Source organism: Lagopus leucura, unplaced genomic scaffold, assembly GCF_019238085.1.
Source record: "Lagopus leucura isolate 7727_CA_CO unplaced genomic scaffold, USGS_WTPT01 Super-Scaffold_100012, whole genome shotgun sequence".
NCBI classification, from domain to species: Eukaryota; Metazoa; Chordata; class Aves; order Galliformes; family Phasianidae; genus Lagopus; species Lagopus leucura.
Window position 1 is genome coordinate 3,164,921 of NW_024962267.1, and position 13,857 is coordinate 3,178,777.

The 13,857-nt window shown below is 40.4% G+C and overlaps 1 protein-coding gene across 1 annotated transcript; it reads left to right on the forward strand.

The window, feature by feature from the left end:
* Positions 1–35: 35 nt before the first annotated feature.
* Positions 36–11,945, forward strand: LOC122181738 (retinol dehydrogenase 7-like). Its single transcript, XM_042874405.1, has 6 exons — positions 36–67; positions 1,997–2,051; positions 5,952–6,282; positions 7,827–8,085; positions 10,549–10,709; positions 11,538–11,945. Exons 1-6 carry the CDS (start codon positions 36–38, stop codon positions 11,783–11,785), a joined length of 1,086 nt encoding a protein of 361 aa, XP_042730339.1. The 3' UTR covers positions 11,786–11,945.
* Positions 11,946–13,857: the final 1,912 nt, after the last annotated feature.

The following is a 13,857-nucleotide window of genomic DNA, read 5'->3' on the forward strand; positions in this document are numbered from 1 at the left end:
AAACGGATCCATAGATACAAAAGTACATCATAGATATGACTACAGGAATCCAATACCTGCAGTTTAGGTAACTAAGAACCACGTATTTTGTTGAGTTGGTTTTTTTTGTTTTTTTTTTGTTGTTTTTTTTTGTAATTCAGACTTCAAGTCTGAAACATTGTATATTTCAGCTTAACAACAATGGCCCTGTGTTTTGTGAGGTGCAAAGCAGCTCCTTTCTTGCTCAGCTCCTGACACAAGTGCCTGCTATGATCTGGCACTGCTGCAATTCATCATGACAAAGTCGCCACAGAATGCAGAGGTCTAATCTCAAGTCTGCAGCTGCACATTGCTCAGGAGTTGTTTCTTACTCCCATGCAAATTGGCCAGTGACAAAAAAAAAAACATTTTCCCCACGCTGATCAATTCGCATTAACACAGCCAAGCTGAAGAGCAAGCTACCCAGTGGCTATCCTAATATTGCTGGTTTTCAATTTAGATTTTTTAAAGCTTCTAAAATACTTTTTCTGTTTTTCTCAGTGCAGCTTATTCTCAGTGCGGTCAACTCATTTATAACTGTTATCTGAAAAAGTCATTCTTTCCAAAGCAGATTTAAGGTAAATAGCCCTGAACTAACTATTCCTACCGAGGCAAATAAATAAATAAGATGTTTTTCTATAAAGAAAAGTAATAGAAAATCAGTGTAAGTCAGAGCTGCCATAGCTGTCTGGGGTGTTACTGGCTCACCTGACCCAATTCACACGAGCCATTAGCTTTCCAGGTAGAGCTCAGGGTGTCCCTATGACTGAAATTTGTGGCTCCTGCAGAAGCAGCAGCATCAGGTCCTCATTATGTGAACTTAGCAGAGAACTTGGTGTCATTCTCACAGTCTCTTTCTCTCTCCAGAAGTTAAACTATATTTTTCCATCAAGGTTACACAACTGACATTGAATAGGAAAATAAAGTATAGAATGGCAGCGGCTGCTCTGATCTGTATCAGGTTTAGGGACTGAAGTTTGGTTGACTTACATCAGCCCTTGTCAGACCACAGGTCCACTGTCAGCTGCTGCAAAACTACAGCACTGCAGCGATTAACATCTGAAGTAAAGTTCAAAAAGAATTTGGAGCAAGGCACACCCGCTGTAAGTATATTATTTAGATTAGGAATGCAGAAAAAATATCAATTGCTTAATGTACTCCCAAAGTATCTTTCTTTTTACAAACAGCCACATTCTGGTGGCATACTCTCCTCTGCAACCAGACACCTCATTTACTTGTATGCATGAAGAGTGGGGGGAAAGGAGCTCTGCTTATACATTCAGACAAAGAGCAGAGGGATCAGAAGAGCCCAGCAGACTTTGGGCCAGTCATATGTTAGCATTCTTAGCAGTCATCATATGTTAGAGGCTTTTTTCATAAAAACTGTAGAGCAGAGCTTCTAGAATTTGAACTTTTATTTGAAACACAATTTATTTGTTTCATGTACCATAAGGCTGCCCTTGGACTAGAACAAAGAATTTTGTTCCTGCGAGTTGTTAAACACAAGGTATTTTCTTCAGCCTTTGTTCCAAAACAACCAAGTCCTATCAATAACAGCTCATTCCATGTGCAGGAGTAAAGAGAGAGGTCTGAAATAAGCCCAGTTAAATCAATGGAAAGATTCCTGCTCATTTCAACACAACGCACAGTACTTTAGTATTCCCTAATGAGTCTTAGCAGTCCCCTAGGCTCTACAGATGACTATATATAGCCAGGAAAGCTTATGCGGCAAAGGGAGGATATGCTGAGATGGAGCTCAGGTGGAGGATTAACAACAACTAATTCCCTAAGACAGAAGCAGCACAACACAAGTCATTATAAATAGCGAGGAGAACGACTGTGCTCGACAGCCATAAAACCATCATGCTGAATTTACAGGTTTTTGTGAAAACTATATCATCGTGCAAGTGTCGGTGCACAAGCTGATGAGTTAGCCTCAAGCAGTTTCTACGTTCTGACACCGAAATAACCGGTGAAGGCCACTCATGAGAACCTGGAGGTACATGGTGAGCTTGCAGATGTCTCCCCAGAACGTGAGTACCAGCACAAGAGCAGAAATGGTATCTAACAGTGTGCAGGATTCATTATATGCATTTGCAGAGTGTTTAAGAGGACAAATTAAGCATTTGGTTTTGAGTGCACAGATGAGAGAACATGCAGTCTCTTCCTTTCCAGTAAGGATTTTAACCAATTATTGCTTATTAAGCACCTGCAGGGTCTGAATAAAATGCTAACTCAGTAATGTTCTTTAGAACATCTGGAAACTTTCTCAACTCCTTCATTAATTACTGGTTTGGTCAGAAAAGGGTTTAGAAGGCTTTATTTGCCCTGGCACGGTAAAAAATCTGAACTGCGAGCACTACAAGTAAAGATACTGAGAAATCAGCCCTCATTTAACCAGACTGACTTCACGTCCCTGCAAAACACTCAAGAGAGTTTGGATATGTATTTCTTTTAAGATGAAAGATTAAGGAAGATCGTTATCTACTGACCTCTGAACTGCCGTTGTCCTCTTTACACAGCTGATAGGAAAGCAGCCCTTTCCCATGAAACACAAGTACAAAGCCCTGCACACACAGGAATAGCTCATGTAAGAGTGGGAGGTGTGATGCGTTTGTGCCTGAGTACATGTTCAGTTTGTTAACTGAAAATGAAGCAGTTTGTAGCACAGGCAGGGTGACTGATTATTAAAGTCTGTATTGAACTGTACTGTACTGAACAGGGCACAGCCTGACAGTGGAACCTTCCCCACGCGTTCCACGAGGCTGCTCCTGAAGAACAGAGGCCCTGCACTTCCTTTGCCAGCTCTTCCTCTGTGTCGACAGTGGGCCAGGCCACCCCACTGCAGAGCACTGACTTCTGCAGGGTTTGCACTGTGAGCACAGTGCCAGAGGAAGGAATCCAAAGCATATCCAGACCCCAAACCTCCTCCAGCCTGAGGTTCTCTGGCACAACTGCCAGCATTGCCTGCTGTGGGAGCAGAACAGTCTCACTCCCTGAAGCAGGGTGCTTCAGCTTCCCCTCTGCAGAGAAACAGAGGGATGCTGCTATTTGCAGTCATCTGAGTACCTTAAAGGGCTTTAACAGTGTAGTCACACTGCTTTTCTTTAAAACCAATTGCTTTTATAGTGGCACTTGTGTGTGCACAAAAAGCCAAGCTGTATTCCAAGAGTTCTCAATCTGCCAGGCAAATATCAGCATTTTAATGGAAGGTAAAACTTGCCTTTAGCTATTTACTGGCTACACTGGTAATAAAAATTCAATATTTTTGGAATTATATCAAAGCTCTTGAAATATCATGCTGACATTTTCCCTAGAAGCACACTCTTTCCTACTGCAAGAGTTACTTCAAAATTGATGTGCTGCTGGCAGAGAAGCAGCCATTTAGTGCTACACAATTATCAGACAAAAACTATTTCTTGCAACATTGCACATTCACAGAAACAGACAATTTTCTCTGAAGAAAATCTTAACTGAAATTATTTCCTCTGATTCTGACTCCAGACTTCTTTTACCAGATATGACATCATCCAGCAGAATAAATTCCAGCACAATATTCCTACAGATAGGAGCCCTTTGTGGTGCCCAGCAGCAGATGTCCACATGCTTTTGGACACTGAGAGCCTGTAGGGAGCCACCTGGTGCAGATGTGCACACAGCCCAGCACCTATGGGATGAATGAGCCATGAGGTTCCACACACAGCACTGCTGTCTCAGTCTTACAGCTCCTCTCTTCTAGCTGCTGCTAGCAAAACTTAGGGACTGATGCTAACCAGAAAAGTTCCATGCATTTCTCTCCAAGGAGTAAATGTGTAGCCAAGAGCCCAGCCTAGCCAGATGTCTCCACAGAGACCCTGTTGCAAACTAAAGCTGCTTTCCAGCAGTGCAAGCTCTTTGCCCACCATTTCCCATTTGCAGCACAGCCAATGAAGATGTAATTTACTACTCTTGTTTCCAATTAAAAGAATATTTTCCCTAAATTTTTAATTAGGTCATTTTATTTAGTATTGGGAAAAAGATTAATTAAGTCCTAAAATGATGCATCACAGGACTAGATTGCTGGGTAGCTGTTTGATTTATGGACTTGGGGTTACAAAAGTCTGCTGGTAGCAGCTTCTCTCTGTTTCCAGCTTCCATTCTAATCCAGCAGTCATTGCCTGGCACATCACATTAACTCAGAGGTCCATATCCATGGCTACAGAAGCATCCAACTATTTAAAGTAATATCATTGAGTGGAACGTTGTTACTCCTAGAATCACAGAATCACAAGGTTGGAAATGACCTGTAAGATCATCTAGTCCAACCATCTTCTCATCACCATTGCCACCACAAGCACTAAACCACATCACGCAGCACGTTGGACACCAGACACCTCTTGAACACTGCCAGGGACGGCGACTCCACCACCTCCCTGGGCAGGCCATTCCAGTGCCTGACCACTCTCTGAGAGAAATAGTTCTTCCTTATGTCCAACCTAAACCTCCACCCTCATCATTCATCAGCTACGTGACTGATGTCATTATTCAATGAGTCCAATATTCACTTACAGTTTGAGACTTTGTCCACTCCTACTTGATTAGACGATGACTTGATTAAAATAAATCCAAATAATTCCTAAAGCCAGTAGAAACAAAAGCACCAGAAGAACAAGAACACCACTCTAGCAACCAGGTCTTCCTTTACCATTAGTGTTTTAAGGTAACATGGATTTCACACGAAAATTAGCTGAACTCCTAACTTCAGACAGCTGTGAGATACAGAACATAAAAAACACAGACCAGCTTTCTCTTCAAGTACTTCCAGGATTTAAAAATAATAAACTCCTTCATTTTAACATAACTGTTAATTATTTGAATACAATCACATGTTCCTTCTTTGAATATAATCACTTGTCTGCACCCGGACCCATATGTAGGCAGATAGAGCCTAAGTGACTGTTCGGTACTTGTAAAAAAGTTTCTTTTTAGCAAGACATTCAGAAAATGCTGACCATCTTTCCCATAAATGTGAGTTTAATTAAATACTTCATCTCACAAAGAAAATACAAACACAGTAACCAATTGTGAAGACTTTCAGATGTCGAGAACTGCATGCTACACTCATAAAAAAAATATTTGTAATAAATAAAGAGTATCCTCACTCCAGCGTTAGGGAACTTTGTATTCCCTCCATCTTTTTTGAGAGCAGCACAGCACCATGAACACCCCCATTTATTGATGCAAACAAAGTTCCCATATAATACATCTTAGTTCACTCTGTATCAGTGCTAGACAGGCAGTGAGGAAGGAGTCAGAAAGCCCAGACATTGCCATAAGGTCTTTCTTGTCTTAGGAATGGAGAGTAAGTAGCTTACTATGATGCAGCACAAATCACAGAACAAATTAGAGCACCCACCACTACAGCTTGGATTTCTCTGGTCATTCCTAGGCTCTCTCTGCTTCCACGCTAGATATTAGAAGAGCAGACTGTTTGGCATCATGTAGACAGTCAAAGAGGATTATCCTTCTTCCCAGAAAAACCCCTCTCTTTCCAGTATTAGCACAAATAATTGCCAGTTTCCCTCCTACAAAAAGTCACCATCAGACACTACTGCGAGAAACCATGCAGTCATTCCTTTCAGCCTGAAATATCCTTAGAAGATGGGGCTGACTAGAAAGACAGGCAAGTAAAATTTGAGAACAGTGAAAAACTGTTGAAAAGGAGGTCAGGAGAAGGTTTTGCCAAGTCAAGCATTAGTCATGGATCACAATCACATTGTGTAAAAGCTCCACCCATGCTCTCTTACAGTGAGCTGGATGGAGTGCAACCAGAAACAAAGCCCCTCATAACAACTGGGTCTTAGGAAGTTGGGGGATTGGCCTAACATGTTTACTTTGTTGCATTTCCAGATCACTAACACATTCCCTAATAGCTCTCATTTTCACCCTAATAGCTCTCATTTTCAGACTCACTGCACATAGTGATTCTGGCTTCCATACTTTCTCTCATCAATTACTGGCTCATCAGAGACCGTCACAGAGTTAGAAACCTGAGTGGAAAGTATGTCTTCATAACAGGCTGTGACACCATACTTGGAAATGCACTGGCCAAGTGGCTTGACAAAAGAGGATTCTGTGTTATTGCTGCATGTGCCACTGAACAAGACGGCCAAGAATTATGGTCCTGCTCCTCACCCTCCCTGAAGACAGTGAATCTGAACTTGGCTGACTCCAGCAGCATCACCAGGGCTGTAGAATTTGTGACAGAGGAAACGGCAGGCAAAGGTAAGTGGAAAGGTCAGCTCGCAGAAAAATAATTCAGTACAACCAAATGTGGTCCAGCTAAGAGTTCTGGAGCCTCTCTGCTATCTACAGATGAGTTTTTCCTCTTACTGATGAAACACATTCCCTTTTCAGTTCTGCCACTTCTCAGCTCAGAAAGATTTTCTCCAGCTTTTGGGCAATTTTGCCAGCAGAGTGCCTAGAACTACAGCTGTTCAAACCGGATCATTCCCTGATGTGTTTTTCAGACATTTTGGTGCAGTTGGAAAGTCTCAGCAGGGGGAGGGTGCTAACCAGTACCAGAAAGCTTTCTTGTCAGTAAAGCCGGCCCAGACAGTTAAAAATGGCTGATGCAGGGCTCCTACAGTAACCAGAAGAGTGTTTCTGCATGGCTGAACAAGTCTGATTTTTGTAATGCACTCAGTAACAACTGTAATGACTGTAATATCTAAATTCTTGCCTTTTCAGCCAGTTTTCTTAAGAGTTGTTACACAGGTAGCTCTTAACATCTCTCTGAGCACTTAATATCACTCATTCACCTCTAAGCACTTGTCTAGAACAAAGAAGAGTTTGTCCTTGGATACCTGTAAGTTGAATTAAAAAGGCATGGCTGAAGTGTTGTTTTTAGCACAGGGTGGTAAATATATTGACCTGTGACAACATACATGTTTCTTTCCTGATGCCAACCACTTAGACAGGGCATTGTTAATAGCAGCCAAATGGGATCAAGGTACTGTAACTACCAGCTGTACTACATAGTTGTATCAAATATTCAGTAGGCTGATAAATTAATTTAGTATCTAGAAAAGCAAAATACAATATCTTCTACCTCAAGGGGACTTTCTTCCTTCATTATGCAGTTTCAGACCATCCTTGAATACAAAAAATGAGAGCAAAATCAAAATAATTATTAGAGCTTACCTTCTCAGAGAGGCTGATCTCACACAGGCCTCTGCCTCCAGGCTGTAGAAAGCAGCATGCTCCTGATCAGGGTAACCACTGCTGCCACCTTCTTCTGTGCAACTCTTTACAGAAGCAGCGCTGAACCTTCGGCCTCTCCCTCCAGGCACAGGCTGTCCTTCCAGAAGCGTCACTATTTATCTAAAGCTCTTCAAGTAATTTGTAAGGTAGTAAAGCAGTATAATCAATACACAGGGTTAAGCTAACATTTTTAGAAGCATTGACTAATTCTTTATGTTTAGTTTAGACCTTTAGACCCCAGCTCAAGTAAAACAACCTTTCCACTTTCACACAGCGCTTAGTTTTCACAGGAAGATAAGTGCACATTAGGAACCCGCATACCTGAGTAAGTAATAAAGGTCACTATCGCATCCCATTTCTCCAACTGAAAATATTTTCCTATCTTATTTTAGAATAATTGCCTAGGATCTTCAGCACAGGTGTACAGAGTAGGCTCTGTAGCAGAGGCTCTAGACTTCATCCCACTGAAGCTTTTGCCAAGGCTGTTTGGATCCCAATGCTACATAAGAAACCCAACGGTAAGATATTGTCATATACAGAAATAAATGATTTTGGAATCTTCCTAGGGCTTTTTGGCTTTGTGAACGCTGCTGAAGGAACAACATCTGCAGCACCAACTGACTGGCTGAGAATTGATGACTTCCACTCAGCTCTGAACGTTAATCTACTGGGATTGATTGAAATCACGCTCAAACTTCTACCACTTCTGAAAAAAGCCGAGGGAAGAGTAGTCAATCTAATCAATTCTAACGGCTTCATGGCATTTGTAGGGGGTGGCTACAACTTGTCCAAATGGGGCATGGAATCTTTCTCCGACATGTTACGGTGAGTAGTTAGAAATACATGCATGAATCCAAGAACAGATTCTAGATGTGCTGAGGGAAAGATGCCTATATGTTTGCCTCTTCCATTTTGTCTCTGTTAATTTTGCCTAAGGAGCAAAAGGAAATGAAAAGGGTGATGGTCACCTGTTTTGGATACTATGAACACAGCCACCAGGAAACCAATGGGAAACATTTGCCTATGGCTAGCACGCAGCTACAGAACACATTATTCTGTTGCATATATACAAGGGAATCAACAGTACAGCCTAGCCAGGTCAGATGCTTCCTGGACACGTTGTACGTAAGGTTCACATGCTGTTTGGTATGCACCAAATTACCAGACGTAGGTACGTGAAACATGAGGACCTTAGACATGTTGCATTTGCCTCATAAGAATTACGAAAGTGTACATGCATGTACTTCCAGCTGGAGCCTGTCTGAATTCCCTTTTGATAGCACGGAAATTACGAACAAAATTATGTCTCATTCAATATTGTTAACCAAGAGGAAAGAAACTACCTACCTGAAGCATACAGATACACAGTGATTTCAAATGGTTTGTACTGACTGCAACACATAGAAGCATGATAGCTTAAGCACAGCAGTACAATTATGTCAGTTACGGTTGTTTACATTTGGTAGGTTGTGTGTGACAAACAGCAGTGTACAACTATAATACGTTTAGTAGCATACAATCAAGGTAATTATTAGCAGCCTGGTGTTGTGATTCTGATAAGCACGCTCAGATCCCTGAGCCCTTAATAAGCTGCTGAGGTTCTTCTGCAGGTTCTTCAGAGGCCACAACTAAAGTACAGGTGTGCTAGGTGTATTCCATCTGGCAAGGCCAGATGCCTTGGAGAAGACATTTGACTTCACAGCAGGGGTCTGATTCTCAGACACTTAAGCCTTCAGTGTATATCCTTTTCTGCTGGTTCTACCTCAAAGGCCCTGAGTTGCCTTTTTAAGCTCTCAGAGATCAGTGATAGCTCTCTGCCCTTCTTCCATTTCTGCAGACTGTCCCTGCCAAATAGTTTCTGAAACCAGCACACCAGAAAAAGTCACTCTGGCACCAGGTTACAGTTCTCCTACTAGGGAGTTCATCCAAGTCTATAAACTAAAGTCACCTTGCATTTGGCTTACTAATGTCTTATCATAGCATTATTACATTCTCCACCGTAAAGACTATTAATTCACCAAGTATGCTCATGCAGCAATTAGAGAAAATGACTTTTTGTCTCAACACATGCACTGCTAAAGGTATTTGTGCAGAGTTGGCATTTCAGTTCCCTTTCCCCTGCTACTGTTTCAAAACCTTCAGTATTATTAAACTTAATGCCGGTATTTTTGCAGAACAATGGTGAGCAGAAAGCCTTATCTTCACATGGGTTCAGTAACAGAGTACTCTTCCCTCTCACTGAATAAAGTTTTATCATACCCCTTACTCATTATTTGTCTATGCAATAACAGTAAAAAACATCTATGTAAAACTTCTCCAGCAAGTAAAACACTCTGTATGTTCACAACAGAATTATGAAGGACTTATGCCAAACTATTAATCTCCTCTGTTACCAGTTTACAATCTATTTCATTTTGCACTAATGCTTCACAGCAGTCCGAGCTAGGTGATTACAAACAGCAATCAGATTATCAAAGGTACTCATTACTTCAGAAAATTAAAGTGAGCAGCCTTCACTGATACTAATTGTGATGTACTGCCTCAGGTTGGCTGAGGAGCAGACCAACAAGCCAAGTCTTCACAAGGTCCACGAATGTTGGTTGCAAACAATTATGAATGCTTATACAGAGAAGCATATATTCCAAGGCAATATAATAAAAACTAGTGGCTAGTGTACACATGGTCAACTTCTTCACATGCTTTGGAATCCAGCTGCTTGAGTCTTTGAAGCTATCTGATAGAACAATGATGATTTTCATTCTGAGGGTGTTGCATTGCAACTCAAATTTCATAGAGGGAACCACGCTGCCAGAAAGCACTCTGACCTTTACTGCACTAACGCTTAATCATTTAACCATAGCCATTTCACCGTAAGGTGCAAAATGAAGTCCTAACCCAATTGGAAATTTTTTCTTGCTTTGACTTTTCACTAAGCACCTTAATGATCTGTTTCTCCTAAAAGCTGATGTGCTACAAGAGTAGTTTAAACAGATAGAGGTGGGTATCACATTCTTTACACCAGTCCAAAACAGATCACACAGAAAAGCTGCAAATCTACCTGATGTTGCTTTAATTGTTAGTTGTGTTCTGCACTTTTACAGTGATAGGTACAGCACTGTGATGCTAATTTGAACATCTCATAAAATTATTCTAACATTTGAAGACAAGAAACTCTCAAATACTAATTAATGTGACAGACTTTCAACTTACGTATGTTTAATGGCTATGCCATCATTGGGTGTTCAGAGACAGCTTTCTGGGTTTTGTTTTGGTTGTTTTTTCTTCTAGGAGAGATATTCAGCACTTTGGAGTGAAAGTAAGCATTATTGGGCACAGTTTCTTCAACACAAACGTTCATTCAGGTATCATGGGGAGAGACCTCTTAAGACTTTGGAACAGACTGCCTAATGAGATCAGAGATTCCTATGGAGAAAAATACTTTTCTGAATGTAAGTAGGAAAAAGAATGTATGAAGGCTCAGGGAAGGATATCATTAATGATTCTAATTACCAGAAAGGGGGAGTACAGAGATAATGGAAGCTTGACTCTTCAGTGGTGCCCAGTGACAGGACAAGGCAGGAAAATTGGAATACAAGAGGTTCTGTCTGAACATCAGGAAATACTGAGTGCTGGAACAAGTCACCCTGATTGTGGAATCTCCCTCCTTGGAGATCTTCAAAAGCCGCCTGGACATGATTCTGAGCAACCTGCCCTAAGCAGTCCAGCTTGAGCAGGGCTTCGGACACGATGACCTTTGTAGATCCCTTCTGACCTCAACCACTCTATGATTCTGTGAATGTTTGTAGGATTTCATAAGCTTTAGTTAGGAGTTCATTGATGTTCATCAATGTGGTAGGGTATGGCAGATGAGACCAGTTCTATTGGTTCCCCTGGGAAATCAGTGACATGTGATGGTGTCCCACCATCCTTATTTTCTATGTACTTAAGAGGCAGAATATCTAGGCACAGGAGGTTTAGGGCTGTGATCATACACTATGTTTATGGCTTAATGATAGCTGAAAAGTTCTGCTGCACATATAGTAGAAAAGATCTGGCTCAGAATGTGGGCCAGATTTCTCTTTACCTGGTTCTTTGGATTCCGCAGCACTTGTTTGTCCCTGCTCTGCTGCAACTATACCACTTGCAGTACTTGAGCCGGCAGTTTAAGACAACCCTTATTATAAATCTACAGAAGCTGTAGAAAAACCTGTAAATGAAAAGAATCCTCTCACACAGAATGTTGCATAAATACTTCCAGTTTGTTTTCTTCTTTGTAGATAGAAAAGCTCAAAGATCAGTGAAAAGACTGTGCAACTCTGATATTTCTAAGGTCATAAAATGCATGGAACATGCCCTGCTAGCAAAGTACCCCAGGACACGATACGGAGCTGGATGGGATGCAAAGTTCTTTTGGCTGCTCCTCTCCTATGCCCCGAGCTGTTTATCTGACATGCTGTTTTACATGATGTTTCCAGTTCCAGGAGCTAGTGGGAGTTCAGTCCCTGGAGTTCTAATCAACATTTAGTACTATAACCAGCATCAACTGTATGAAAATAACTCTGAATCCTGAATCCTCTCATAACAGTTGACATCTCCTCTTTACAAGTTACTAGACTGCTTAAATTTCCTTCAGAAAACACTTTCTCCTACTCATATGAAATTTCAGAGTTTGTAGATAAGACTCGTAAACCTACCATGCTTTTTTGTATCCAGAACTGATACATCTGTAATATCTGCATGCAAGCAAAGTTCAGCTATAAATCTGGTTAATACTACTCATTCAATAAAAAATTTGTTGCTTTTCTTATTTAAATGAGAATCTGTTTTTCATGTTGACTTCACTAACACATACGTTTCTAGAGAATTTGAAAAGAAAAAAAGAAAACCACTGGTCTTTCAGAATATCTATGTTATACACGTACCTTACAGATTGTGCTTATTCAGATTTCTATTTCATGAAGCTTGGTCATGGCCATATTCAGGAGTTGCTTCTGGACACGAGATATCAAATCAAATAATAACAAAGGCCAGCTATTGCAACAATTTCCAAAAATTACAATTGCAGTATTTGACCACATCTAATCACCTGACTATTCAGCTGTGTAGAGACAAAACACAAGCTATCTTAAAGGTATGAAATTACAGGAAAAATCAAAACTAAACAGTCCTCCATTACTATTCAAGCAGAGCAATACTTATATCTTAATATCTGCATTTCAATACCTGTTCCCAATACCTGCATCGTTTATTAGGGAATTTGAGTTCATTTTGCCCTCAATGTGCTTTGCAACCTAAAAGGATTATTATTTCACTCAGTAGATGGGACAGGTCACCAATATATGCTACAGCCAATTTCTTTGAATGTACAAAGAGTATGCTCAAAATGATGAAGTGGCAGCTGAAGTTGCTGTGCCTCTTGTACACTACCTTTATCAGTCAAGCTACTGACATGCTGGGCTTCCTGGAGATTTGAAAATTGGGAGGGTAAAGGTTTTATTTGCTAAAGACCTGCTTATTAATGATTAATCATTAATGTGCAATTCAATTAAGCTTAGAAAAATACCATCTGCAGGTCAGAGCACCAAATGTAAGAAAAGCAGTTTCACCACTGTGCAGTGTGTGTGTGCTGAGGGTGGGAGAGCATATACAAGAAAGGGACAGAATGTAAAAATGGTTCAGGCGCTACTTAAGTATTTCACTGAGGTTCTATTATCTAGCAAATGGTTTCAAGAAGAAACTTATTTTACATCATACATAGAGACATGCTTTTTCTAACTGGCCTGGCAGCTGTAGAGAAAATGTAACATTTTAATTTATTAGGCCTATAGTGGCCAATTAGAGAGGTGTGCTGAAATCTCTAATGAGCACTCTTTCAGACAACAGAATTCCAAACTTAAGAATTCAGCCAGGGACTGGCCTCATGAGGGAAAAATAATAAAAGTGGAAAATGAAGTTAGGAAAAGAATCTAAAGATTCTGTTCAGCACAGTAACCAAAACATATTTACATACTCTACTGAGATGAAAATGCCCAGTTAAAGCATGTGAATCCTTTGCCATCAAATATATTAAATAATCAAATTTGCATGCCACCAGTCTCCCAAGAATGATTTTCTTCTACATCTGGAAAGTAAAAAATTTGCAGTGAAGAAAAAAAAAACCCCTCTGATAACACAGCTGATGTATAAGCAGCAGGACGTAAATATCGAGGAAACGCTAGCTCTTCCTTCTCTCTTTAAAATACATTGAGGGATTATTAATCCCTTCCTTAATAAAAGCAACCTGCCTTTAATTGGAATTATTTCTCATAGCTCTTCTCTAGTACATTGTGTTCCAGATTCTAAAGGAATTTTCTACAGTAAAGCAGTCAGGTGTAATATCAGACCAACCTTTAGATTGCTTATGTCTATACTACATTAATAACTGGTTTACTGTAATCAATTGTAAGATTTTTCTGTTTCAATGGCCAGTTTATTTAACATATACATGTAAGGGAGTAATGATAAAATATTAGTGATTTTATATAAAAACCTTTGAACAGTTGTGTAAAGTCACAACCTATTCTTACCTGAATTTACCTAAAGCAAGACTGTTTTCAT

Excerpts from the sequence above, each read along its gene's own strand:
- LOC122181738 (XM_042874405.1), top strand. The coding sequence starts at position 36 with ATGACTACAGGAATCCAATACCTGCAGTTTAG. Across the intron at positions 68-1,996 it reads ATCCAATACCTGCAGTTTAG|GCCACTCATGAGAACCTGGA; the intron begins GTAACTAAGAAC and ends TAACCGGTGAAG. Across the intron at positions 10,710-11,537 it reads AGAAAAATACTTTTCTGAAT|ATAGAAAAGCTCAAAGATCA; the intron begins GTAAGTAGGAAA and ends TCTTCTTTGTAG.